This window comes from Thermochaetoides thermophila (assembly GCF_000221225.1).
Source record: "Thermochaetoides thermophila DSM 1495 unplaced genomic scaffold scf7180000011815, whole genome shotgun sequence".
Classification (NCBI taxonomy): Eukaryota; Fungi; Ascomycota; class Sordariomycetes; order Sordariales; family Chaetomiaceae; genus Thermochaetoides; species Thermochaetoides thermophila.
Window position 1 is genome coordinate 1,739,242 of NW_006383031.1, and position 27,821 is coordinate 1,767,062.

The 27,821-nt window shown below is 50.4% G+C and overlaps 9 protein-coding genes across 9 annotated transcripts; 5 read left to right on the forward strand and 4 right to left on the reverse strand.

Annotated features, from left to right (window-relative positions):
* Window positions 1-310: 310 nt before the first annotated feature.
* Window positions 311-915, reverse strand: CTHT_0020810 (uncharacterized protein; the record flags this gene model as incomplete). Its single annotated transcript, XM_006692492.1, has 2 exons — window positions 311-346; window positions 403-915. 2 exons carry the CDS (start codon window positions 913-915, stop codon window positions 311-313), a joined length of 549 nt encoding a protein of 182 aa, XP_006692555.1.
* Window positions 916-1,399: 484 nt separating this feature from the next.
* Window positions 1,400-3,316, reverse strand: CTHT_0020820 (uncharacterized protein; the record flags this gene model as incomplete). The annotated part of the gene is made up of 12 exons (XM_006692493.1): window positions 1,400-1,692; window positions 1,762-2,008; window positions 2,069-2,120; window positions 2,192-2,248; window positions 2,319-2,381; window positions 2,439-2,530; window positions 2,635-2,704; window positions 2,771-2,816; window positions 2,887-2,913; window positions 2,979-3,062; window positions 3,122-3,175; window positions 3,247-3,316. 12 exons carry the CDS (start codon window positions 3,314-3,316, stop codon window positions 1,400-1,402), a joined length of 1,155 nt encoding a protein of 384 aa, XP_006692556.1.
* A 1,574-nt stretch (window positions 3,317-4,890) lies between these two features.
* CTHT_0020830 (dehydrogenase-like protein) lies at window positions 4,891-6,018 on the forward strand (the record flags this gene model as incomplete). The annotated part of the gene is made up of 1 exon (XM_006692494.1): window positions 4,891-6,018. The coding sequence occupies one exon, from the start codon at window positions 4,891-4,893 to the stop codon at window positions 6,016-6,018; it is 1,128 nt and encodes a 375-aa protein (XP_006692557.1).
* Window positions 6,019-11,763: 5,745 nt separating this feature from the next.
* CTHT_0020840 (L-amino-acid oxidase-like protein) lies at window positions 11,764-14,136 on the forward strand (the record flags this gene model as incomplete). The annotated part of the gene is made up of 4 exons (XM_006692495.1): window positions 11,764-12,151; window positions 12,209-13,406; window positions 13,460-13,787; window positions 13,975-14,136. The coding sequence occupies 4 exons, from the start codon at window positions 11,764-11,766 to the stop codon at window positions 14,134-14,136; spliced, it is 2,076 nt and encodes a 691-aa protein (XP_006692558.1).
* Window positions 14,137-14,613: 477 nt separating this feature from the next.
* CTHT_0020850 (putative extracellular protein) lies at window positions 14,614-18,094 on the reverse strand (the record flags this gene model as incomplete). The annotated part of the gene is made up of 10 exons (XM_006692496.1): window positions 14,614-14,718; window positions 14,774-15,367; window positions 15,417-15,661; window positions 16,198-16,246; window positions 16,423-17,044; window positions 17,100-17,309; window positions 17,399-17,544; window positions 17,599-17,696; window positions 17,755-17,824; window positions 17,906-18,094. The coding sequence occupies 10 exons, from the start codon at window positions 18,092-18,094 to the stop codon at window positions 14,614-14,616; spliced, it is 2,328 nt and encodes a 775-aa protein (XP_006692559.1).
* Window positions 18,095-20,510: 2,416 nt separating this feature from the next.
* On the reverse strand, window positions 20,511-20,819 carry CTHT_0020860 (uncharacterized protein; the record flags this gene model as incomplete). The annotated part of the gene is made up of 1 exon (XM_006692497.1): window positions 20,511-20,819. The coding sequence occupies one exon, from the start codon at window positions 20,817-20,819 to the stop codon at window positions 20,511-20,513; it is 309 nt and encodes a 102-aa protein (XP_006692560.1).
* A 1,244-nt stretch (window positions 20,820-22,063) lies between these two features.
* On the forward strand, window positions 22,064-22,512 carry CTHT_0020870 (uncharacterized protein; the record flags this gene model as incomplete). The annotated part of the gene is made up of 3 exons (XM_006692498.1): window positions 22,064-22,117; window positions 22,174-22,283; window positions 22,353-22,512. 3 exons carry the CDS (start codon window positions 22,064-22,066, stop codon window positions 22,510-22,512), a joined length of 324 nt encoding a protein of 107 aa, XP_006692561.1.
* A 685-nt stretch (window positions 22,513-23,197) lies between these two features.
* On the forward strand, window positions 23,198-23,795 carry CTHT_0020880 (uncharacterized protein; the record flags this gene model as incomplete). Its single annotated transcript, XM_006692499.1, has 2 exons — window positions 23,198-23,410; window positions 23,493-23,795. The coding sequence occupies 2 exons, from the start codon at window positions 23,198-23,200 to the stop codon at window positions 23,793-23,795; spliced, it is 516 nt and encodes a 171-aa protein (XP_006692562.1).
* Window positions 23,796-24,661: 866 nt separating this feature from the next.
* On the forward strand, window positions 24,662-26,573 carry CTHT_0020890 (uncharacterized protein; the record flags this gene model as incomplete). Its single annotated transcript, XM_006692500.1, has 2 exons — window positions 24,662-25,100; window positions 25,159-26,573. 2 exons carry the CDS (start codon window positions 24,662-24,664, stop codon window positions 26,571-26,573), a joined length of 1,854 nt encoding a protein of 617 aa, XP_006692563.1.
* Between the last annotated feature and the right edge of the window lie 1,248 nt (window positions 26,574-27,821).

The window sequence follows — 27,821 nt, forward strand, 5'->3', positions numbered from 1 at the left end:
ATCTGGACCCTGGACCCTTCTAGGCTTCATCTAAAATCGCAAGGACTTTACTGTATTCATGAGATTCCATTTTCACGTTAATAATATCATCAACAGCCAGTACCTATGATGCCGTTGGGTTCTCTTCATGAGTGCTGGCTCATTCATTCTTTGCTGTTCTCTCATGTTCTATCATTTTCATCTTCTTTACCTGAATCCTCCAACTACCACGTGAAGCAGGCCTCATTCCCTCCATTGGTCAATATCTCTCCAGTGACGATGTCCTGATTCAGAACCCAACCTTCTTTTCCCGTTGCTATCGTCAATCACCTTAGTTATTCGCCGTCTTATCGTTATAGTAATGTATCTATATCGTAACTGTTAGCTTTTTTCTCACCTCATTCAAGTTTCCCTCAAACTTACCGTCTGATCCGCACACCCACTTGGCGTCTGCCATCCATACGCGCCTGTATTCACAAACAATTCTTGATTCTCACAAACTAGCCAAGCTGCCAGATTCTGCCTATTGACACTTGGATGTGACCAGACAAGCGTGTCTCCCTGCCAGCCAAACGTTCCGAAAGGATTTCGCGTCATGTTAAACCACGTTGCCAGCTTGCGCGGCGGGTTCGCCTTGTCCACCGGCTCCTCCACCCACAGGTAGAGCGGGACGGTCGAAACGGCGTTGATGAGCTGGCCATCTTCGAGCTTGAATTGGCCGGCAGTGGTGTGTGAGTCGAGGATGGCTTTGCCGGGAACGTTGGGTGGCTTGGTCTGAAGGTATTTGTGGTAGTTGGGGGGCGTTACGGCGCGAATCCAGAGGGCACCTGGCTGGAGGATGGTTGGGGAGGGCGTTGAAGTTGGGCCATCGGCTTGTGCGATGGGCGAAAAGAGGGCCGTGCTGGCGAAGAGTACTGCGAGAGTGCCGCTACGCATCTTGGACGTCCACAACAAGGGATCAAGTTTCTGAGCGGTAGGTATCTTGTGGTGTGAAGAGAGCTTGCGCTTGAACAGTTCTCTTGCAGAGAACGTTTGGCCATCTCATATCATAGAGCGGGCTTCCAACACCAACCCTTCATCGCTCCATCGAAAACTAATATCTTGGATAATTTCTACTTCCGTGTAATGGCATCATTGCTTGAACGGCCGTCTCTTTCACTCAAGGAGCAACTTCTTCCGTTCACTGTCGACTTAATCACGATATACAGCCACTTAGTCCTCATCCGGGTAAATATCAGCCTGGGTTCAGAGACAACGGATGTTCCTCTAAGTACATACACGCGGGTAATTTCCTACGGCTTCTAATTCCGCCAATCGACGGAGTAGCTCCAGCCGCCACGCTGAGGACGTACTTAGCCACGGACTGGAGCTGAGCATAAGTATATCACATACCTAACTACAGCCCTAACCCTTTCCAATGCTATTTGCTAAGCTTATCCTTCAACTCCTTGACTTCCTGCTTTAGCTTCCCCACTTCGTAACTTAACAACGCAAACTCTGCCCGCAGATTACTGGCTACCTTCAAAGCGAGAAGGTCAACATATGCCTCCTGCGACAGCCCCGAATTCTCAAAAAATTGTACCAGAGATGTCTTGCTCCAGCGTTGAACCGTAGTGCTGGGAGAGACGTTCGAGCCTGGGGTGACCGCCGGGGTGACTGCTGGAGTGGCCGTTGCAGTCGCCGCCGGCATGACTACTGACGTGTGTGATGAAGCTTAATAGATTGGCAATCAGCTTCCCTATATCCTGGCCAGCCTGCTTTGACTTTTGTGGGAGAACTCACACTCGCAACGGCTCTTAACACTCTTGACAAAGGATCTTCGCCGTTCGTTCTCACCACCCACATCGGCGTCGTCGGCCTGTGATGCTGTAAGCACGTGCTCTGAGGATTGGCTGCGTTCTGAAGCCGTAATAATAATTACCTTTCGCTTTTCTCCACTCTGTGGAGTTTTCTTTGGCATCTGAGCAGGAGGTAAGGCCTTTTGGATAAACAGCAAACGTCCAGGAGAGCCCTGTTCCCGACCTGGAACCTATGATGTCTCGGTTGGTGTCCGTAAAAGTGAAAACCTTCACCTGTTATGGAAACGTACATAACGATGGAACCAAATCCCGTACTTCTGGGCAACCGAAGCGTCGTAGCGCCTGGAGAAGTGAAAGAATGTCAGAGCCACTGCTCACAAATGTGATAACATCCTTGCAGACTGTAAACTAACGCCAGAAGTTCAAGCTCATCAGCAATCATCCGGATAATGCTGACAAAGGGTGGTATGCTGGCAAGCCGCCGGTTAGTGAGATTAGTGATGCCTACACGGATAGGAGCGTTGCAATTTTGGTACTTACCCCGGCTCTTTAGAGTACTTCGCCTTTCGCCAATGGCCATCTCTCACCCACTTGCGAAGAGCGCTGAGTAAGTTCAAGTCAGTGTCATTATAACTGACCCAAGGGTATGGAGCAGCATACATTTCGGCGGCGACACGCTCGTCAGATAGACTTCCATGAGAAACAAAGTTGGCAACAGCCCCTGGATGAGCAGTCCGAATATGGCGACGGAGCTGTGCTTTCTAGTGAGCCATTCTTTGCCCAAGACTTCACCGTGACATTTCTTAATGATTGGGCATAACCCCAAGGGGGGAGGGGGGAGAGTCAGGGAACGCACAGCTGGGCAATCACCGAACCATCCAGCACCACACATTTCTCCAGTAGACGGGTCCACAACTATATCGCAGCTAACAGTAACCAGCAAGCGGTTAGCAGCTTCACTGGCATCGTTGTCTATAGTCTCGTCCATTTACATCAAACCATTGACACTGGATAGTTGGACTCCCTCCTTCTCAGCAACTGTTAGACATGTCAGTGACTCTCAGGTAGATGGTCACAAAGCAGCGTGTGCAGTTTTGGGACAACATACGGGCATTTTCCGCGACTGAAAGGGTTTCTATGAAGGAAAACAGTCAGTAGGGGCAGAATTTGGGAAATATCACGATAGAATTGAGCGTTGACCAATACTTCTTTTCCTTCCCACAATCTTGGCATCTTCTTGATGTGAAGGCGGGACCCAGCCATGATTTGGGTTCTTGATCGGCCCTAGGATTGATCAGCATGTCCACCATATGGGGGAATTGAACGTTACAGCTCGAACTCACCATGGTGGTATCCAAATTTGCTCGGATTCTCGGCATTATCGACATCAGTGTTAACTAAGGTTCACTCAGCACATAGTCCCTGATATTGATTGTGGACATGCCGTCAAGGACTTAGTGAAATTTACCATATTTCTCGCGAAGTTGATCCACCCAGCTGGCGGTGGCAGCATCAACTGCATTAATTCTCACCGCCATGATTGAATAAACAATGTGATGTTAGTAAGAAAGACTGCCACTAACAGCAGGATATTTTTGCCAATTCTAGACGAGCAGACAAAAGTTGAACAGTCCATGATGGACAAAGCACAATCATTGAAACTGTGATGAGATAGGCTTAACAAGGAAAGAGGGGCTGACTGAAGGACATCTCATGGAAGCTCCAGGCTAGGCAACTGTGCCCACATGAAAGATAAGCTATGGAAAATGCTGGTAACTGGGCCATGGGCAAAAAGTCAGTCGATAATTGAAAGCTATTGTGAGCTCAATTGTCTGCCATGCTCTCTGAAATCTTCATTGAAGATGCCCTGGTCAACAGCACACACATCCATCATGGTATGAGAAGGGCGGCTACTTCTGATTGCTTAGAGCTTCAGACTACCTTATGTTTCCGTATCCATCATGTTGGTTTGGCAAGCCGGGTGTTGTGCTGATCAAAGTGTCCCATGTTACCTACTGTGTCGATGTTATTGCTCTTGATAATCCAGGTTTACTGTCAACTTGTCAGCAACCAGGGGGCTTGATGGCGGATCTTGTTGAGCTCGTACCCACCCTGAAATTGGCCCTGTGCAGGATATAGGTGTACACCTGTTCGGTAGTGGGTTGGGTGTGTCGCTCGTCCCCTGATTGTTCATCGCGGTTGACTTTACGTTTCATTTGATCTTTGGCAGCTTGATTAACACCTGGCTTGGATTGCGACTGGACCCAGGACATCGACGGGAAAAGGTCATACACAAGTTTCAACAGCAGGAATGAAATCTAAACCGGAAACCCCAATTGACCCATGAAAACATTCAGCCAGTTAACATCCCACTTTCATCCACAGTTATCGGAACTCGTTCGGAGCTCTCTCAGCAGTGAAAAGAAATTGGGGAGAAGAGGGAAAGGAAGGTGTGCGGGGTAGATCGAGGGGTAGGTCTATGCCCCACAGTTTCCCCGCATTACTGCAATATTTGGACTCTGGGGATGAGGGAGGTCTCAGTTTTGAAGATACTAAGATTCGAGTTGCGAAATCTACTTTATCTGCAGCGTTAGTTGCTAAATCGGATCTTGGCTATGTTCATTTCAATCTTACAGTGGTTGCTGTGTTTGTCCCATAGACTTCTGGTACTTCCTAAGATAATGCACGTAAGCTTACTGTATGATACAGTATCACGATTGTGTAACTTTCAGGAGGTTTTTTGGGGTACGTTACACACGGTTGGGTCACTAATCCATAGAGCCCCCAAAACGGAGTGTACTTCTTTGGCCAAACATAACCAGGCTAGATGAATATTTCGAGGATCACAACACCCTCTCTCTGTGACCTTGTGTATCGTTATCCCATCTTCAACATCTCTTTTCCAGAACCCGCCTTTTTACCTTCCTTTTCTTTCGCATACCGTGGCGCGAACATAAGTTACTTCCCTTCATCAAGCTCTGTGTCCTGCATGTTTTTAATCCTGGTCTTTCTCCCTCTCGTGGCTGTGCTCACTCGCTTTACCATGGCTGACTCCTTTGCGGATAGAGTTCTTTCTGCTTTAGGCTTCAGCAAAAATCATACATCTACAAACATGGACGTCCCGCACTCCCTGCCCAACCGCCAGTTCCATGTCGCTCCCTCCGAGCACTTCATTCACTCCGTCCACGGCACATATCCACGCCTGTGTCGTCTCCCCGATGGCTCCCTCCTAGCAGGATACACTACTTTCTCGACCCTTGCAACAGATGATACCAACCACACAGTCAACGAACACATTCTAACCATCGCCCGCAGCACCGACAACGGACATTCATTCTCTCCCTGGGGCGAAGTCGCCCGTTCCGCAGGCGACCTGGACAATCTCTTCCTGTTACCCCTCCCAAACAGTGAAACTGTCCTTGCAGCCTTCAGAAACCATGACCTTTCCCCTGAGGACGGCAAGATGCATACTTTTTTCCGCATCACTGTTTGCGAGTCCACTGATGCAGGTCAAACATGGCACTTCTTGTCCCAAGCAGCAGAGAAAGAAGCCCCGTTTGGATTTTGGGAGCCATTCCTTCGTCTTGGATCTGAGCCGGGGGAGATTCAGCTCTATTTCTCACAGGAGTTTGCCCCTGACGACCAGAACACCATGCTCACACGGAGCTTTGATGGAGGAAGGACCTGGTCGACGCCAGTCATCGTCACTGGTGAAGGGGAAAGACTTCGTGATGGGATGGTTGGGTTGGCTAAGACGTGGGATTGTTTCTATATTGGTAATGGCGACGAGGAGGGTGAAGAAGGGGAGAAAACCCGGCGCGAGGCGTTGGCTTTGGTAATGGAGACTACTCGGCATGGCCCATTTTCCATCGAAGCAGTATTATCCTATGATGGGGGACATACCTTCGGACATAGACAAGTCGTCTATGAACCCAGACACGGCAAGCATGCTGGTGCGCCTCAGATTGCATCGTTTGTGGATGGTTCCGTGGCAGTGGTGTTCATGACGGATGAGGATGGGGATGGGAGGAGTCATTGGCCGCATGGGGCACAGATTAAGGTTGTTTTCTCTGGGCCGCCGATCAATGGCCGGTTTCATTGGACGAGCCCGATGGTGGTGGGGGATTCTCCGAGTTTTTGGCCGGGTATTATGAGGGTTGGTGATCACCAGGTACTGGCAGTTTATGAATTGTCGTCGAGTATTAGGGGCAAAATACTCTCAGTTACCAGCTGGATGTAGTTTGATAAGTGGCCTAAATTATTTTTTTCCCTGCCTGTTTTTGTTCAGAAAAGCACATGTAGCTTCCATCGAGCTACTGCTTCTTAGCAAAAGAGCCAAGCCTTTTGCCATATTCAGTTTTAGCGCTGTCATTGCCTAACAGTGAGACAGATATGATAGTGGCAACTATTGCTATTATTATTCTATTTTTTCGACAAGGTCCACTGCTGAGGGTGCTAGGTCGTGCCCACGACGACGGCGAGCAATAGCTACTGGACTACCTATATACATGTAACACCGGAGGAAAACTGCACTGGGGCAAAACCGGTATGAGGGCTGGGGGGTTGCGTGCCCTGGATTGAACGGGAGGTTCACACTTGTGCGAACCCGGGAGTGTGGATTTCCAGCTCCGACTCCAACTCCGACGAATCGGTGTCGGTGTCGATGCCCCTGTAGGGCTGGGGTCGCGTGCGTAGGGGGAAGTGAAAGGGTCTCAACGTTGGGATAAGGCACCCCGTGGCGGCATCTTAGGCCTGGCCCCAGAGCTCGATCTGGGAGGTTCTGGATCTGAATAGTTAGAAAGAGGACCAGAACGCCCTCGGGTCCAGTCTGCCGGCGAGCGGGTTGTTGTAGGTAGCGAGGGGGCAGGTGAAGAAGTGGCCTCTAGACACTATTCTGCCGCAGGGGCACTCCTTTAGCGCCCCCGGGGGGTGGTTGAATCGCACATGGTACTCCGAGAAGTCGCCATGGCCCGAAACCTCCGCTAGCCAGCGGGAGAGACACTGTCGGGAGAACCTTTCGAGGAAAGGCTTGGCTGTGTGTCCTTCCCAAAGGGCCGAGGCAGGCTTGTTAGTCCGCCACCATCCACGCATGTCTGGGGGAGGCACTCGGCGTCTCTTGGGAGCGTCGGCGTCGGGGGGAGGGCGAGCCACGCCCTGACGCCTAGGCGTTTGGGCTCCCACTGGGGCCGAGCTCCAAGACCAGAAGCTGCCTGGTGCAAACGGGATTAGCCGCAGTAAGGGGGTCGGGCAAGCCTTACATGCAGAGGGTGGTTAGCCGGTAATATCTCAACCCGGCTCTTCCCCCGTGCCCGCTCCCTGTCAAGCAGGTACTCGGGGTACAGACCAGCCAGCCACCAGAGCCACGGGGTCGGTATCGTTCTCCACACCGGAAGTACTGCTCTCAGTGCCGCATTCACGACATTGGTGAGAGACGACCAAACCGTTGTGAGTCTGAATGGGACTAGGCGACCGTTAACCTCGGCCCTGTCTCGAGTTGCACCATGCCTTACAGGAGAGAGGGGGTGACGACTTCGTTGAAAATGTTGGGGCCTGCCGATGGGGGAAACCCCGAGGGCTCGTGGTGGATAGGCGTTTGACCAGGCCTACTACCGAGGTCGTCGCCGATACCCTGGCAGCAGCGTGGGTTGCAGGGCTGAGTGACAGTGGTAACGTAGAGTCGAAGAAAGACATTTAAAGCTCGCATGCAGCCTTGCCTGTATTGTTAGATATATATAATTACGCGAAGTCTAATTATCTTACCCACACTTGGCTGATCGCACAATGCAACCACTTGATTCCGAGCAAGACCGCGATTGGACTTGAATCATGATGACCGCTCCTTATCCGAAACTGCGAGCTTTTAAAAGACGGAATTTCTCCCCCCGTTGTTTCTGTCCAGATGAAGTCTATGAATAGGAAGACTACAATATTTATGAACTAGTTTTGAACAACCTCAACAGCAATGCTGACTTTGAGGGATGTATCGTCTGTGCTATCTTGCACAAGGAAACTAAAGAGGTTTGCTTACAGAATCACGTTGAGATCGACAAACATAAAACAGTCGAGATATACTTATAACACCGAGAGAAACTAGGACTCAATATCAAAAATTTCCCCTCCAATTGGCCTTCAATAATGCTTTCGTTCTTCTGTTTAGAACATGAGGTCTGAGTTCAATGCTTGTATCCAATGTTCTGTGCTTCATAACGTCAATCGCTAATTGATCAAGCAGGCACCTCTTGAATCTACCATTATATACCTACAGTTCCAGTTGCCTATGAAGTGCCCTCACTCACCGGTTCAAAAAAAAAAAAAAACCTTGCACAGGCAAAGGACCAGATTGAAGTATGCATACAGCATCATAATGTCTGTAAAAGATGATCCAGTAATCCACCTCTTTCTACGAGGGTGCTGGCAATTGGAGGACAAGGTGACAGGGTCTATCTGTACGAAATAAACGGCGACAAGGCGGCTTACGCTACCTTGAGCCACTGCCGTGGGGCAAGACCATTCTTATGCACAATGAAAGCCAATGTCGCATCTCATATGGAGAACGGTGTTGCCCTTACCAAGCTCGCAAGATATTTTCAGGATACCATCCGGGTAGCCCGAAGGTTAGGTTTCCAATGTGTGGATCGATAGCCATTGTATCATACAGGACGATATCAACAGGTGCTAAAATGCACCTTTATCAAGGAAATTCAGACATCGTGATTGTGGCATCGAAGTTGAAAGATGTACACCACTTCTTTTTTATTCGTAAAGTTGCATGGCCATTTCAAGCCCTTCATGGCCAGATACACATACCCCCAGCAAACTCACTGATGGTAGCATTGTCGAAGAGGGAACGCTTTTCGTTGGCCAGAAATTCATCCATCCAACTCGACAGCTTCGCAGCCAAAATCTGTCATTCCTACCCATCTCCTCCCGTGGCTGAATCTTTCAAGAGCAGCTCATCGGTTCACGCATCTTACATTTCAATTCTCAGGCGTTGATGCTGGATTATCCCACGACTACGGTCTGCCAGTGCTCCACATCTGCTCCTTCAACGATCCAAATATTAAGAACATCTACCTCAATTAATCCCCTCCAGCATAGTACAAATGGGTACGGGTCACCTATCGACAAAGTGGCACCTGGCAGTTCAGGCTGGGTTCTGGTCCTAGGCCCAAATCCTTGTATAGAGAATTCGATGATGGCACATCTATTCCAAGTCTTGTGAGCCTTGTTTCTCTCTGACAGTGCATAGTTGAGACTACACTACCATCAGCCTCACATTCGACAATAACATCTTTCCTGAATCGCTGGTATAGCGCATCGGGCCATCCATGCTCGCGACCACTCGGGGCATAGATATGTCGCAAGTTCTTGGACTGGCCTAGAGTTTCTAGTGACCTCCAGTGGCACGTCAAAACAAAGTCCGACTTGGCCTACGAGCCGCTTCCTTTTGTTCCTGGGAACTGGATATGGGCCAAACGCCCAGATGTCTGGCGCGCACCCTCATGGTCATGGGCCTCTAAAGCCACCAGTCACATGGTAGCCTACGGACCAGGCTTTTCTTGTTAAACGAGTTGCGCTCCAATTATGGCAGTGCGAGTTCGAGCTTTATGCGAAGTGCTAGACGTGCAGTGCAAACCTGCTCGCTCGGATCCAATGGAGAACTCCTTTCTGGAGGGAGTTAGGTTGTGTTGAAGGGGATTTTGGCACCGGCTACGATGACGAAGCGAGACTGAAATCTCGATTACAATGCCGACGACCCAGCAAAATTGCCGATTTACGGCATATCTTAACAGATTTTGACATACTCTGGGTTGACGATGGTTGTGAGAACCTGATACCCACAACTGACACGAAGCTACAGTATACTGCCTCGTTTTGGGACGTCGGGAAGATCCACTGGCCATCCTAACTTTGAATTGCTTGGTGTTTCATAGGATGCTGCGAGATGGAACCTTTGCTGCCAAAGAGTGGTTGGATGGGAGGACAGCCATTTCTATCGACGAGTTAGCCTGCTTGATCTGGACTTCGCAAGCCATGGGGACTTTATCAACCGAGGAACGGAGATGACAGTCAGATGTGTGTGAGTAGACTCGGAGCTTTAACAAGAACATGAAGACAGCGAAACACCGGTATCTTCAAGGGCTCATAGAACCCAATTCAGAAACATCTCATTTTCAACAATGACAGTTCTGACGTGATGCCGGATGGTTGGTCAACTGACGTCAAATAGAGGCCAGTTCCTACACAGAGCAAATGCAAACTGTGACAGTAGTCACAAGAGCTCGAATTCCCAGCCCCGAAAAAAAAGCGTGAGTCTGCTGACCCCGATCCCCCTTTTCTCTGTGGCAAAAACTTGTCTAGACGAGACAGCGCCTTTGTGATTGGGCTGCAGGGAGACCTCAGTGCTCCTAACTCTTTAGGCACTGGGTATGATCTAATGCCCGCTCAATGCACACTTTGGAGAGCAAACTCGATCCAGCAAGTGGAATTTGAATTTGAATTTGAATTGCATGTCCGACGCGTATCATTCACGAGGATACTCAGTCGTGCCCACGATGCCGGCGGGCAAAAGGTACATATGCACTCGCTCATCTAAATTACGTACACGCGGGGAAAAACCCGAGAGGGAAAAAACGGTGCGTATGCGTGGGATCGATGAGTGGTGGAAGTTTGGAGCCATTGGCCCATCATGATGGAACTCGGAGATCAGTTCGCTAACCCTAAGATCTGTAAACTTCGGTGAAGTTTCTTGCTGTCAGCTGAACTTTTTCTGGAGTTGAGATTGAGGCCAATTGGGCATTCTGGGGACAGCATTGCTGCAAAGGCAGTAAGGTTTGGTATTTGCTGGAATCCAAGACCTACAATCGCAGTGATGCAAACACGGATTCAGAAGTTGAGTTTCGATTACCAATCAGCGATACGCCAATTCCGATCGAACCCAATCATTGCACTCAGGTATCTTCAAGAGGGCTGGGTGTTCGGCATGTTCGGCATGTCAAATTTTGGGCGCATCGAGACCCGTAACCCCGCTTCCTGGTTTTGTATGTTGCATCGATAGAGATGCAACTTGAACTTTCCGTCGATCGTTCTGCAAGTTGGCGATGTTGCGTTGACATTGATAAGACTATCGAAAAGATAGCAACTCGACCACAGAATTCTCGGTCTTTTCCTCCGGTTTCGCATTCTAAGAGTTCTGAGAGCAATTTCGTAGAGTACTAACGGGGATGGCCTGGGATACATTAAGCGCTAACTCAGGGCCATTCCCGTCGCTATCTGAGGGATAGCGGCCGCTAAGACGATTGGGTCAAGTAGGCCCACCCACGATAACATGGCGACCTTCTGCAAGGGGATAGAATCAACTCCACAGTAACGATGGAGAGGACCATCCCTCTCCCACACCGCCCGGCAGAGTGCACATCCGGCCGACTAGTCTTTATCGGAGCTGATACGGCTCTGCAACACTCCGCACGCCGACCTCAATAATCGATGGTCGAAGTCTGCATCCGTGGGACTGTACTCTGTAGAATTGTGGATAGATCCATAGATCCACCCGACCATCACGACGACCACCACGATGACCACCCGCGCCAGCCAATGTACAGACATTCTAGGCCGCCGAGCCCAATTGCACCTCTCATCCGAGTCATCCCTCAGCTGCGTATCTTTGACCTTGACACGTGGATGTCGACGACACTGCAATGCCATTTGTCAATGTCTCACGGTGATCATCAAGGTTACTCTGCAAGGACTCCGATATGGCGGGACAGCTAATGCTATCAGCATGAACCCCACGGGGGCGCCAGCCTACCGGGTTGGTGCAGGCACAGGGGTGAAGATGATGTGTTATCGGTTGTGAGGTTGGTGATACGCATGTTGATCATCTTCAAGTTGCTTATAAGGACAGCTTCTTCCCAGCTCAGCTTGGAAGCAGTCTCTCTCACGCTAGGCTTCGACAATTCTCTCAACCCCTCTCAAAGCCTTCACCATGACTGTCCTGACCGGCTTGAAGCCGCTCCTCCTCTTCGGTGGCTACGCCGCTGCCGCCTCTATCGGTCTTCCCGTCAAGCTCGAGACCCGCTCTGCGGTCACTTCTCGTCTTGCTAACGTCCACTACACTGCTGAGCGGTCCATCGACGGCCCCGTGACCATCACTTATGGCTCTTGCTCGTCCTCTTCTCCTCTGGAGGCTCACCACGTCGTGGGTGAGACTGAGATCTCCAAGGGCTGTGCCAAGCGTCTGGTCTGGGTTCTCCCTGAGATCACCGAGTCTGGCGGCTGTTTGTCGGCCTGGAACTCTGCTGGCACTCTAGTCGGCAGGAGTGTGCCTCAGCAGCTGGAGAACCGCCATCTGCGTCGTGCTCAGAAGCGTGCTGGTACGTGTCTACCATGATATCAGTGTGATAAGTTTCAGTACGTCTAACAATGCCCAGAGAGCATCCCTATGGACAGCACAACGGGTGTTGAGACCCTCGGCCCCTGGTTCGACGGCGTTGCTGCGCTGCAGAACAAGCAGCCGGGCCCTGTCGACGTCGAGGAGGCCAAGAGCAAGCAGGTCGCCATCATCGGCGCCGGCATGTCCGGTCTGATGAGCTACCTGGTTCTGACCCAGGCCGGCATGAAGAACGTGACCATTCTCGAGGCCAGCCAGCGCTTGGGTGGCCGTGTCCACACCGAGTACCTCAGTGGCGGTCCTTTTGACTACTCTTACCAGGAGATGGGCCCCATGCGCTTCCCTGTCACCTACCAGGACCCCGAGACCAAAGAGAAGATCAACATCACCGACCACCAGCTCGTCTTTCAGCTGGCTGATGAGCTCAACAAGCTGAACGGCTACGACAAGAACCTCACCGTTGAGTTTATCAAGTGGGTACAGAGCAACCCCAAGGGCCTCGTCTACAAGAATGGCTTTAAGCTGCCCAGTGGTTTGCCCCCGACTGTCGAGCAGATCCGTGCCGACCCCTCACTGAGCACGCCCGCTAAGGCCCAGGAAGAATCGGTGAAGGCTCTGTCCGAGGAGCTGGAGGCGGCCATGCCTGATGAGAGCTTTTACACTCTGATCGCCAAGAACATGTTCAAGGCTCACAAGGAGTGGACTGAGAACGGTCTCAAGGGCCTCGGCGGCGACACTTGGTCCGAGTTTGCTTACCTCATGTACCACCTCAACGCAACTCTCAAGGACGTCGATGCCCTCGGCGCTCTGAACAGCCACGGCTCCATCTGGGCTGAGCTCTACGAGGGTCTCTACTTCAGCGCTGTCGACTGGGTTACCATCGATGGTGGTCTCAACCGTCTTCCTCTTGCCTTCGCTCCTCACGTGGCGAAGGACACGTACATGGGCCGTAAGATTGAGCGCATCCAGTACACCAACGACTCCAAGGTGCAGCTTGTCTGGCGCGATGTCAGCTCGAGGCCCGTTAAGAGCGTTGGTCTAGATACCAGTCGTGATCTGAAGAATGCTACCTTCGACTATGCCATCGTCGGCGCTCCCTTCTCGGTTGTTCGCAGCTGGCGTTTGCCTTCTCTTCCGACTCCTATCACCAACGCTATTAACCGCCTGCCGTACCAGGGTGCCTGCAAGGTTGCCCTTGAGTACAGCGAGCGCTTCTGGGAGAAGGCTCCGTATGGCATGTGAGTGTTTCATAACACATGCTGAGTTGAACTGATACTGACATATAAAACAGCTTCGGTGGCTGCAGCACCAGCACCGACATTCCCGGAGTGGGCAGCATCTGCTACCCAAGCTACAACTTCAACGGCACCGGCCCCGCCACCCTTCTGGCCTCCTACACGCAGGTCGGCTGGGTTGAGTCGCTGAGTGAGGAGGAGCACGTCAAGTACATACTCGACGCTATCACCGAGATCCACGGCGAGGAGACCCGCAAGCTCTTCACCGGACGCTACGACCGCCGCTGCTGGAACCACGATCCTCTTCAGGCTGGTGCCTGGGCCAACCCTACCATTGGCCAGCACCAGATGTACATTCCAGAGTACTTCAAGACTTACGGTGGGGTGAGTGCTTCTGCTCTGTTCTGCTTATTACGCTGTTTTCCTTGGGGGAACACCCCGCAGCGGGGCACCCCATGAGGACCCACACTCTCCCTCCGCTGCGGAGCTTGGCCCCACAACCCCGCATCTCTTATCCTCTGTGTTCTCGAGCACCCTCTTCCTGGGCTTTTAGCATGCTAACCCATAACAGCTCATCTTCGTCGGCGAGCACACATCCTACACCCATGCCTGGATTGCCGCCGCTCTTGAGTCCGGTATCCGTGGCTCTGTGCAGCTGCTTCTGGACCTCGGTCTGGTCGACGAGGCTAAGGCCGCTGTCAACAAGTGGATGGCGCGCTGGATCGACATCTAAGTATTGAAGCCACAAGTGAACTAGACTGTTCACTGCTCCAGGAGAGAAAAGAAGAGAGAAAATACGGCGGGTCCGCAGATTGGATGTCTTCTGACCCCGTGTGGTATGGGATAGCATCCGTTCACGATCTTTTTATGACCGCATGATATTTGATGACTATCATCATGATGAATTATCTGATTAGATCAGTAGTTATTAATCGTGTAATGATTGGGTGGGATATGACGATAAAATAGACACTCGTTACTCAATTTACCTTCGAATGCTCGGTTCAATGTGGAAGTGAAACGGAGTGTTGGAGTGCCAATATGCCGGGAGAAGGAGGGAATGGCATCAAAAGGTGAAGACGCATCCATTCCGCAAGAGTTTACATTCGAAGATATATACAGAAAACATATGGACAACTGATGACATTTACGTTTGACATTTACCGCCTCTGACCTTCACCGAGAAAGGCAACACCTGTTGGGGCTGGACTCAAACAACCGGCCAGCCACTAGAGAAGTCAATCTTATTCCAACCAAACTTCTTGTCGCCATCACCAAAGCCAACCCTCGTGTCAACATAGTGGTAGTAGAGGATCTGGAACGAACGGTCAGTATCGAGCATCTGGAATGACCTTTCCGGGTTCACTTACCGGCCCCTCTTTAGGATCATCATAAACACCCTGCCCACCGGGCCCATAAACCCAGTTGTGTGACTGCAGCACGACTGTCCCTCCTCCCAAAAGACACGATTTCCCGTTCTTATCCACGAAACCCCCCATCGGACTTGTCGACCGACAAACCATAATCCTATACTCCTTCCCCGTTGCCGGCCGATTCTTATCATACCCACAACACGTTCCCTTGGAAAAGAAAAGATAATAGTAATTCATGTACTTGAACAACGTCGGTCCCTCCATAGCTGGATCTGACGGGTCGTATGCCAACCGCCAGGAACTCCCCTGCGCACGGGTCGGTGTCCCTGACGTCAATTGAACCTGGTAGATCCCGCCCCAGAAGGAGCCGAAGGTCAGGTAGAAGTTGCCATTAGCTTCAACGAGATTACCATCGATTGCGTTGTAAGGTTTGGAAGGGTTGGACTGGACGCCTGTCGTGCCGAGATCGGTGAAGGAGTTAGGGTCCATGGTCGAGGAGCGGGCTAGGCCGATGGCGGAGTTTTGGGAGCCGAAGGTTGAGACAGAGTAGTAGATGTAGTAGTCGTTGCCTACTTTGGTGACGTCGGGGGCCTGGGAAGGTTAACATTCTGCTGATGATGATGCCACGAGAGATACTCACCCATAGATCCTGATTTCCCGCCAGATTGATCTTCGAACCGCTGGGGAGCATAGCTCCCCGGTATGTCCATGGTCCAGAGATGCTTGGGGCTGTGTGAACGGCGATTTTGCCGCCGGTTGAGAAGCGGAAGTATGTTCCATCTGGGCGGCGGATGATAGATGGGTCGTGCGCATTGTTGCAGATGCCACTGCATGCTCCGGGCAGTGCATAGCCGTAGGCAAGACTGCAAAGGAGAGCCAAGGCTCCTAGAAGGTCGAGAGTTCGTAGCATCTTGGGGGGTTTTGACCACCTCAGGGGATCACCGAGTGAAGCTGTAATGGATTAAGAACATTGGCAGATAATCTCATTCCCTGCTGGGCTTTTGACTGTGTGTGATGACTGAAGGAAAATAAAAGAAGTGTAACCCACTGCGACAAGGTTTCGGGACCAATCTCCACGGTCCATCCTAATTGTGCAAGATCATTGAGCCACAATAGCTTATTGATGGATCATTTCTTCTCGGTCCTCCATCAGGGCACATTTCCCGATCACTCCACTCCATCTATTTCCCGTCAAAGAAAATGCCCACCAATGAACATATTTCATGACCGCCGAGAATGGAAGGGGGTCATGTTTCATGTTTCACTCATGCCGAGATGGCGTGGCGTTGACTCCGTTACAACTTCTGGCCCACTGCCATGGTAACATCCTTCGGAAGAGTTGCCATGATTGGATATAGCATTCTCTAAGGGACTCAAAGCTGTCTCTATCTGAACCTCTCCCGATTTATGTGCTTACAAACCTTCTCGTCTTGTAATCCTGACCTTAAAGTTCTGGATCTCCATGAAGCCCTGTTTCCACTTCTTGTCAGGTCTGTGCTCTCTATCAAGTCTAAGGTTATGCTTACCCAACTGTAAAACTGTGGAGGGTGTGTAGAATCCGCAAGTGAGAAGTCAAACCTTCGCAAGAGCTACCAATAGAGTTAGGTACCTCCGCTCTAGAGAGTCTGCTCTGAGTTCCTGCATACCTCAAAAATCACCTTGTTCAACTCAAGCCCCGCCACTACCTTGCCTGCACACTGCCATTTGCCATGGTAGAACACCAGCTCGGCAGTTGGGAGCATGTTGGTGAGCTGTTCTCCTTGAGCCTCCAGCCATCTCTCAGGTCGGAAGAGGTCTGCATCAGGGCCGAGCACCTTCTTTGACCGAGTAATGCCGTATATCGGGGCACCGATAAGTGTACCGCCTGTTATGAAACGGCCATGGATAGTATCTCCCTCAGGTGGCACCTCCTTGTAGAGAGCGGTAACAACTGGCGGCATAATACGAAGGCTTTCCTTGATGACAGCCTGCAAGTAAGGAAGTTGATGGGATTCAGAGTCCTCAATCACGGGATATGATATTTTGCCCCTTCTGACTGCCTCATCAATCTCGTATAGCAGCTTCTGGTACACGAGTGAATTGTTGATGAGATGGAGGAGGATGGTTGATGCTCCAACAGCGGTTGAGTCACTTCCTGCAGTGATTTGGACAAACGTTTCGTGAGGTGCTTGTTCTTGATCCAAGCCATGCCGGTTCCAAGAACCAAGCATGTCAGGATAGTCGGGAGCTCCAGAAGCATACCGCTCGGGCATCTTCTCTTTGGTCCATCTATTGTGGTCAGTTAGCCTCGAGAGATCTCATCGACAAATAGGCAGTTGCATACCTTAGGAGACGGCCCCAGCCCACTTTGTCAGACATTGGCATTAACCATTGGAAAAGAGGTGACTGGATGAAAGCCACGATGGTGAAGAATTCCGAGTACACGGCGGACTGCTTCAGCTCCTCTTGTTTTCTCTTTAGGTAGTCGAACATATCTCCATCGCGTTTCAGGAATCCGATAGGTTCGCCCCAGGCAAGGTGTGTGGTGACATCGCTGTGAGACTGTGTCAATTACTGACAACTCAACCCCGGAATGGGTTACAGAACTCCCAAACTTTAACATCGTATCGTGAGACTACTTACAGAGTGAACAACTGGAACTTGTGTGACATATCGACAGGGCGGAAGTCATTGCTTGTGGAAATGTACTTGCATTCAAGCAACTTTATCAGATTGAGGACTTCAGTGTCGACACTGTCTTCCATTCCAGGAAAGTCTCGCCCAGAATACTGTTCAACAAGATGCGTTAGATCAGGACAGGTTTGAAGAGTAGTTGAGCCTACCCCTGGCATTAACATCTGTCGAGTATCATTATGCTTATCGTCATCTCGCTGGGAGAAGATATTCTCCCCTCCGGGTTCAAATCTGAAGGCTCCATACCCTAGAGAGCCCATTCATATCAGAATATAATCCATCATAGTGTATCTGCATGAACTTACACTGGGACCTCTTATAAGGAGATCGGACAGCAGTCATGCGCCGCAAGACATCAGGGTCGCTTGTCACGAGCTGGTTTGGTCCAACGCGAACCAACGATCCTTCTAAGTGTTAGACCAGACGGTAAGCTTTATGCTAGAGCTGCATACGTACCATATTTGTCTTTAATTTCTTAACAGCTTCATACTGGCGGCCGGTGTAATGGTGATACGGCATCCAGTATTTGATTAGACCCGCGAACCTGGGTCCTGGAATGTGCCATAGCCTGAACCATTGGAGTAATGATCGCACAAGGAGCGAGGATATCAGGGCCACTACCAGCAAGAGGGCACTCGCTGCCATTTTGAAGTCGAAAGTGGCGGAGCGGTCTTTAGAGATCAATTTCCAGGCTTCGTCAAAGTCTTAGCTGGCTCTGGTTACTTTTCATTTACCAACAGCGATCCGAACAGTTCGCTCAGTGACTAAAGAAACTTTGATTAAGACAGGCAGATATATATCAATCAATCAACTATTGCATCTTTGTGTTACCATGGTGACAGCTCGAGGGTAGGTGGTAATATGCCCGCATCAAAGGACTGACTAGCAAACCCAGCCGAGAAACAATATCTTTCCCAGAATCATGCTTGCGAGAGTTTCTGCCCGCATGCCAAAACACACTAGAACCGCATCTCATCCTCCAGTTTGCTTTTTGGATACCGAGATGCGGGATATATTACAGTATCTGTCACAGTGAAATCTAAAAGTCATTGGTTCGACCGTATCTCCGCGGTACGAGCTGCTGACATCAGCTATGAACCAAGCGAGCTGTTGCGTTGAACTCAATAAATCATTTGAGATGAAGGCTAGATAGCTCTGCTTGTAGCCATATAACTACCGTACAAGGTAGCTGACCTTGTTGAATTTGGCAAGACAGGCCGTTTCTAACATATCACACATAATCTTCCCTGCTAGTCGGTTATCTAGAAGGTAACGATAGTCTCACAAGCAAGCTATTGGTCTCACCTTTTCCCGTTCATTCAATACGAAACCTCTGTTGTTTTCGCTTTTGTTTCCCTTCTTGTAGTGCCCATATTAGTCATTGATGTACCAAATGTGCTGCGATTGATAACAGTTAGCCTGGTCGCTCTACACGGAGATAATGATCAACTTACTCAGCAAAAAAAAAAAAAAAAAAAAAAACTTACGGGCTCATGCGGCGCAACAGTTTCCAGAGGCCACTTCTTCCGATGCCCCCTCTCCTCCTTTAACAACCCACTTGCTGGCCGCCTAGACCCTAGAGCGTTCTTGCACTCTATACCAGCTGTCTGAGAATAGAAAATTCCGACTCGAACTTTACGGCTCAGCTAGGGACCATCAAACAGGACAAGCCATCCCCATTCTACGTCCTCCCCGCTCTTTCTCACGCACGACTGTACAAACTCGAACGATGCGCACCCCTGATGAAGGTCCAGAATCAGAAACCTCTAGTTTGGACATCTACATACCTCACGCTCTCCCCCCCTAACCCATCGTTTTTTTCTTCTTTTTTCCCCTACATCCTTTCCCTTCTCAAACATCACCCCTTCATCTCACGGATACAACCCGGTTTTCCCTCTTGGGCTTTCCTCGCGTGTACATAGGCTAAACTAGTCACGGCATATGTACCTTTGCCCGCCGGCGTCGTGAGCAAGATCGAGCACCCTCATGGGTGATACGGGTCGAAAACTGATATTCAATTCAATTCTATTCGGTTCAGTTTGGTTCAATTCAAATCGATACAACCAAACGCTGATCTTATCCCAACAAAAATCATGTTCAACTCCATCAAGGCGATCGTGCTTCCCGCAAATTGCCACCTGCCATAGTGGAACACGAATTCAACAACATTGTTTATCCTCGTGAGCCTTTCGCCCCGGGCTTCAAGCCAAAGCTCCGGTATAAATATATCGACATCTAGTCCAAAGATCTTCTTCGAGCGCCCAACCTCAAGCTTCGGCACACCAAGCCATGTGCCTACTGGCAGCCGTTTGACGTGAATTACGTCACCTTCCGGAGACACCTGCTTGTATTGGATACCGATGACGAGCAACTGGATCCTGAGGCTTTCGTTGATGACTACCTGTAGGTAGGGCAGCTGCCGGGTCTCTGTTTACTCGAATGGAGAAGAAATCTTGTCTGACGCGATAGCGGCGTCTATCTCGTTCATGAGGCGCATTTTCACTTACGATGTGTTGATGAGCCATAAGAGAGTGGTCTTGACAGCACTAGCCGTTGTATAGGTGCCGGCAAACAGAGCCTGGGGTGCCTCTGTGGGTGTTATGTCGATGGTAAAGCCTTGGCACTTCTACGACCTAAGCAGGTCTGAAAGGTCAGGGACACCTGGCTGGTACCGCTCAAGCTAGAGTCAGCGTTTTTCCAAGTTGGATTGGAAGTGCTAAAGAAAGCATCAACGCTTTAGAAAAGGACCCTAACCCGGTACATCGCCTTTCTCCTCGAAAGGAAATGACTCGCAGGAAACTCGACTGCAGCAAGTCGAGTAACTATGGATATTCGGCCATCGCGAGGCCATGTTTGATACATTTAGCAGTCCTTTCCAATGTATCCATACCCCTCCCTGTCTTATTACAAGTTTCCAGACGCTTTGCAGGATGTGGGGTGGCTGACCACGTGCCTAAAGACATCATTGTAAGAATAATTCATTTATTTTACTTCTATTTTCCGACCATTTCACCATTGGGGGTGCCCACAGCGCCGGCGAGCAAGAGCTATCTAAGATGTATTAATTACAGGTGACGCTGGAGGAAAACCTGCGTGGGAGAAAACCCGACGTGAAATATTGAAGGGCTGTTATATCGCATGGTTGAGGAGAGGGAGAGTAGTTCCGGGGAACCGTGGGCTTGATATGTGACGCTTGCAGGTAGATGCAGTTGAGGCCACCGATGATCATGTTGTGGACCAGGACCATCTCCGAGGCGACCTCGGTGAACATGTCGAGTTTTTGGTTCTCAGGGAGCTCACCATTCTGCTTGGCCTGGTATGCTGGGGTCGAGAGGAGGGGGAAGGGGTGGTTGGCGTAAGTTTGGGACATTGAAATAGGTATGGATGAGATGAACTTATTGGATATATGAGATCGGAGTTGAGTGGCAAGCGTCAACTGAGATGTGACAATGGCCTTAAGTCTTTTGCTAAAATATTGAAGTTGCAGAACTGTTGCTGTTGATGAGATTGGTGAAAATGAGATCGATCGTGTCTCCGCGGAGCACATGTTGGCACTTCAACATTTCTCAAGACGCGTATTCTTTTCCCAAGAAAAGAAATCAGTGCGGTCTTCTCGATTTGCTCAACTTTTCCATGATGTTGATGTGTTGGTGTTCCTCCAATGCTGCGCCTCAAATAACGATCAAGAGCCAATAGCTCAGCCCGGAGCAAGCCACGTTCATGTTTCTCGTTGGATGTCGTTCTGGTGACTGCTTTGGGACAAGGCCAGCCACAATGACGCAACCAGCCAGCGTTCAAGCCGAGCAGTGTCACTGCAGCAAGCCACAACTCGACCCGATCGTGGCGTTGACCGCTGAACATTAACAGACGCATTCAAATGGTGAATCTGAAAAGGAAATGCTATTTGAACCGGTGTTGGGAGAGCTTGTAGCTAAATCAATTGACAACAGCCCTGAGCGCTCCTTGCATCGCGACATGTATGTAGATTAGGAAGCGGAAACAGAATTTGAAGGGACGGAGAATGTTAAGGGAGAAAGAGAGATGAATGATGGCAAAACCTTAGGCCAGTATTATTTGGGAATTAGGTTATAGACGGAGCAATTCTGCATGGAAAGTGTTTGAAGTAGCGGCTCGCATTGACACTTCGGAAGTTGTGAGTGTCCTCCGTATGAATTGAAAAAAGATGATGACCAACGTCGTTTCACTCGAGAGAAATCAAGGGTCCTAGTATCAACAGAGAGTTCAAATGACAGTTCCACCTAACCAGGTGCATATAACATAATTCCATCCATATCTTATATGCTTAAACTTCTCTGTATTGCAGAGCGATGGTTGATAAACATGTCGGCAGGAAATTTCAGGGATTCAGGGTTAGGGTTCGCTGGACTTTTTGTCCAAGGGTTAGCGTTAATCCAGGAAGGTCACTCAGAGCCAGCTCTGATTTGAACACCCAGCCCCCTCCGAACCTCGGCATGGGTGTGGACCGGAACCGAGCCGGCTCCTCCGGCCATTTGTAAGCGCCTTAATCCTCCGGTTCATCATATCTTCAGGCGCATCTCACGGAGCAACCGCCAGCTTTCTTGTCGTTACCCAATTGATACCCAAATCACCAAAATGACTGTCAACATCCTTGCTATCTTCACCCCAAAGCCTGACCGTGTTGCCCGGGTATGTGTTAACCCTATCCTCCCGGTCCATGAACCCAAGACTAACAAATAGGAAAGCTCGAGGAGCTGGCCCGCGAGTGCGCTGCTCACGTCAAGGACAATGAGCCCGGAACACTAAAGTACCAGTGGTTCAAGACTGGAACTAAGGAGCAGCCCAAGATTGTCGTGTGGGAGACGTCGGTCTACCCCTTCCCCAAACTGCCTACGTTCCAATTGTTTGCTGACAAGTGAGGCAGGTACGCTGACAAGGATGCCCTGAATGCTCATGCGGTGGGACCCAAGCTCAAGTGGCTGCTTGAAGTTGAAAAGAAGGAGCAGAATTTAGCTGCGCCCCTTGAGATTCTGCCACTGGAGCAGATTGCTGGCTTTGCGTCTCGGGACGGTGCCAAGATTTGAGGTTTGAGGTATTGCTGGGTTTCAAAACTGCATGCAATGACAAGACTTAATTTAAGTGAAATTATGCCGCCTTAAGTCAATTGATCCATGGCGGACCGTTTTTGGGCGAAACCAGTGGTCCCAAAATTTGCAAGTAGGATGAATTGGATTCTATTCTTCGACCGGTCCCACCGCTGGGTCGTGCCCACGGCGACGGCGGGCAATAGCTACCTAACTACTTTATACACATGTGCCGCCGAAGAAAAAGCCCGTACTGGGACAAACCGGCGTGAGCAAGGGGAAACATCGGGCGGGTTGCGTAACGTGTGTCGGGTATGGATCAGTTGCACGACCCGGGGGATGTGGATCTCTAGCTCCGACACCAACTCTGACGAGCTGGTGTTGGGGTCGCTGCCCCTGTGGGATCGAGCTCGAACGCGTAAGGGGGCCGCCCAAGCAGTGATGTTTTGGTGTGTTTATTTGTTCTCTTAACTTCTTAGCCTTGAAGCTTTGTCCACACCGCCTAGAAGCTTGGACCAATGTGACGTCACAGAGCCAGCCTGTGCAAACGACCACGGTTGTCAGACCTTTGTTCCGAAGCTCAGCATTTGCGTCGTCCGCTTCCAACGATTGAGAGTCATATGCGTGATTTTGATCGATAGTTGTCTGATAATCTCAAAAAAGACATAATCCGGCAAGCGACAACATGCCGAGGCTCTCCGAAGCTGTCAAGAACGACCACGCTGTGGTAAGAAGAGCGTACCGACGCCTCGCCGCCGAGAGAGCAAAGCCAGACCAGTTCATCTGGGCTCTCGACCGCTACCTAATTGTTGACGAGCTCATTGTTGTTCCAGCCTTGGAATATGGCGAGTCTCACGGTGGGCCATCATTCCGACGGCTGTCGGACGACTACGATAGCGTTTGCCTTCCTTTTCTAGCTTCTTAACGACTGTGCTTTACCGGAGGGCAACAGAAAGTGGTTACTAACATCGAGCTTTTAGATCACGGCCAAGCTCCGACACATGCAAAACTACGACCCGCAAGATCCTAGCTTCGAGTCGGCGCTCAAGGCGATATGGGTTGACCTTGAACCACACTTCCGGGAAGAGAGTGAACTGGCTGCTCTTGAAGAGGCGCTCTCCCCTTCTGAGTCTGAGACTTTGGGCAAAAAGTACGAGAATGTCAAGGAACTGCTACAAAAGCCCTATGGGCCAGACGGTGTACCGGATGAGCGAACATTATCTGCCATTTTGGACATGTCACTGCAGGATTTGATGGTCAAGCTTGGCGTAAGGTGGGAGTGAAGAGTGAGTGGATGAGAACCTTACAATACTGGTTCCACTGGAGTCCCAGTACTTCAACAGTTACTTCACTGTTTGTACATCAAGTGAGCCCTGTTACAGGCATGGCCGATCAGGAAACTTAACGGAGAGAGTCAGGTCCCATTAAAATCGCACATGTCTCACGATCATCAGCGACGTTGCAGAAGCTCTACCGAAGCTCAGTTCATTGATGAGAGTATTTATTGCTGTAGTGAAGGCCACAAAAACCTATCAATATTGGCATTGATGAGATACAGGAGAAACAAGGAAAGACAGAAGAAGAAGTTAAGGGCAAAACAGAGTTATGAAGGAAAGGAAGAGGCTGGAAACAAACAGAACATTGCTGGAAGAAAATGGGAAAGGAAGCAAACCAGAAAGTTGTAAAAGGAAAGATGAACAAAGGGGTCCAGCGGTTTGACAGCTCACATGACCCTACTAGGTGGCTCTCTTCCAACGTTCTCATGCAAAGCAGCACCCTCCCATGAGCCCATGCTTCCTGTGATCACTGTTGAACTCCTACAACCAGTGATTCTCTCAACATCGCAGACTTTTGATCTAATTCTAATAGCTAAACTTTGTGAAAAGAGCTTGCAGACGTATGTAACGCCCCACTGTCTCTTCAACATTTTCCATTCGCTATCGCGGTCCTGACGCAATCGCAAGCCAAAATCACACCCTAGCTCCCAGCACTATCACCCCGCAAACTATAACCGCTGTGACAGATCACAACAGCATCCAGGGGAATATGTGGGAAGGCATCTTCAACTCATTGAGACACAGTTTGCTGCTATCGCCCATAGTTTCAAGACACACACTCACCTTTGACCATCACAACCAAAGCATCGATCATGGGCCTCAATCAGCCCTCTCGATCTCAACCTCAGTATGAACAAAACCCAGATTATGACCTTTCCAAACCTCTCCCTTCCAATGGCCTAGGCCTATACCAAAAACTACCATCGTACGGTGATGCTCACTTCTCGCTCTTCATGCGCAAGCTCTTCATTAAAGCAATGGGCTACAGCGAAGACGCCCTCTCCCGTCCCATTGTTGGCATCATCAACACCTACTCGAGCTTCAACCCCTGCCATGCCAACGTCCCGCAGCTCATTGACGCTGTGAAAAGGGGAGTACAGCTGAACGGGGGGCTGGCGATTGACTTCCCGACGATCAGTCTTCATGAGTCGTTCTCATCGCCGACGAGTATGTTTTTGAGAAATTTGATGAGTATGGACACAGAGGAGATGATTCGGGCTCAGCCCGTGGACTCTGTTGTCTTGATTGGAGGTGAGACACTCGCATACGCCGTCACTTACTTCTCAAAGGCGTTTTCTGACTTGTCCAGGATGTGATAAGACGACCCCCGCCCAGCTAATGGGCGGTATCTCAGCCAACAAGCCGATTATCCATCTCGTCACTGGTCCCATGATGCCGGGAAACTTTCAAGGCGTCCGTGTAGGCGCATGTACAGACTGTCGAAGCAACTGGGCCAAGTTCCGGGCTGGCACTCTTGACATAGAGGACATCGCTGCCCTCAACGAAGAACTTGCCCCAACCTCGGGAACCTGCGGCGTAATGGGCACGGCATCAACCATGGCCTGCCTTCTCGTCGCTCTGGGTATGATGCCCTTGAACTCTGCCACCGCCCCAGCTGTTTCTTCGGCTCGATTGCGGATCGCCGAACAAACCGGTGCCTACGCCGTCCAGCTGGCAAAGAACCCCTTGCCTCCACAAACGCTCCTCACCAAAGAGTCCTTCCTCAACGCCATCACAGTCCTTCAAGCCCTAGGCGGCTCAACCAATGCCATCGTCCATCTCATGGCCATCCTGAACCGGCATCCTACCCTGGCTGGGACAATCACCCCTGCAACTATCGACGAAATCGGTCGGAAGACTCCCCTTCTCTTAGATCTAAAGCCTAGCGGGGAGAACTACATGACAGATTTCCACGCTGCGGGTGGTATGCCTGCCCTGCTGCACGAACTCAAGCCCCTGCTTCACCTCAACGTCATGACTGTGACCAGCCGTACCCTCGGTGAAGAACTCGCCCTCCATCCTGTCCCCCGTCTCCAGTCAAGTTCCCCTTTGTCGGGAATCATACGTCCCTTCACGCAACCACTCTACCCATCCTCCTCTCTGGTTGTCTTCACCCAAGGCAACCTCTCCCCCTCTGGCAGTGCCGTCTTGAAAGCGAGCGCTTCGCTCTACAAACACCTTTTGCGTCACCGTGGGCCCGCAGTAGTTTTCTCCAGCTCAGCAGACCTCGCTTCTCGCATCGACGACCCGAACCTCCCCGTCACCCCCGACAGTGTCCTGGTACTACGGGGTATCGGTCCCGTCGGGAACCCGGGTATGCCCGAGGCTGGACTTATCCCCATACCTAGGAAACTGGCCTCTCAAGGAGTCAAAGACATGCTGCGTATATCGGACGGGAGGATGAGCGGTACCGCGGGAGGTACCATTGTCTTGCATGTCTCGCCCGAAGGGGCAGACCCTGACTCGGTGCTCGGGATCGTACAAGATGGGGATATGATTGTGTGTGATGTCGAGCAGAGGCTGTTGAGTGTGGAGTTGGATGAGGAGACGATAAGGGCGAGGATTGAGGCGAAGAGGAGGAGGATTGCGAGCGGAGAAGAAAAGTCGGCTTGGAAGGAGAGGGAGACCATTAGGGGGTATGCTGGGTTGTATGCGAGGGAGGTGAATGGGCCGGAGGAAGGAGTTGATTTTCGCTTTTTGACGGCGACGGGGCCGAGGGGATGATGATTCGAAGGTTTTAGAGTTTGTTTTCTTGTTTTTTTCTTTCCATTTTACAGGAGATACAATCAAAACATTCATGGGTTTGTCTTGAGGTCTAAGATTTTCTAGTCTAGGACTCATATGGCCTAAAAGGGAAATTGCTATTTCTTTAACTTTGTGGTTTCCATATTTCACAGTGTACGCAAATACTCCACGTGGATGATGTCTTGGATATATTGTGCCCATAACAAACCGCCTTCCCTATGACAGACTTAATGTGAGAGTCTTTAACAGAGCACAAAGCCTATGGATGAGAATACAGAGAATATGTCATCAACAGTGCACTTTCTTCAGCACAGAATGTTGAAGAAAACTGACACTCCTTTTGTTTACATCTTGCCACTCTCTCGTCTTTCTTCATCCTCCCCATCTTACGTCACAACACGAAGTCTAGCAAGTCCACATGATCAACATACAGATTGGACTGATACTACGCCTTGATAGTCCGATTCAGCCCTAGAAGATGTAAGCATCCCCGATTCCTGAGATAGCCAAGCCGTCATCATCCATCATCCAAGCGTGAGCAATCTATCCCAGCATCCCAAGAAAGCAGGTCCGGTCTGTCAACGCTCTGCCGTCCCGTGTTAACAATCACTCCGTCTGCTGAGGGCTCATCCGCTTACTAGAGCACGACATTACACGGCTCGTGGCTGATCCATCCACAAAACTCATACAGTACAACTTAAATCCCCGTTGGACTTGAAAGGGCGATGCACTGCAGGCCAAGCAAGTTTCAGGTAAGGCAAGGCCAGGGATGGTTGGTCGGCTCCAGATGAGATGACGAGACGGGTGAGATGCAGTAAATGGGTGAGCCTCTCGGAGAACAACGGCTCTGTTATTGACAGGCCGAGACTGAGATGAGATGGAGAAATTGCACGAATCCTATCCGTCACAAGGTGATAAGATCGGCTGGGGCGTAGTAATCCGTCCCGTTGGGCTTAGGCTTAGCTGAGTGAACTGTGATGGACAACACTGCCGGAATCGCGGCATGGTTACAACCGGAAAATTGCAACAAGGCACGGCAACGGCTGGTAGCTGGCACAATTGCGGTTGACACCAGGCCGCAGCCAAGGCTTTACCCGGTCCTGATTCAGGCCGTCCCGTTAAGAGCAGCTGAACTCCAATTTGCAACAACCATGGGACCGGACGAAGCAGGGATGACGGGCGATTGTGAGAGCAAGAAAGAGCGAGCAAGCAAAAGTCGGGTTTCGT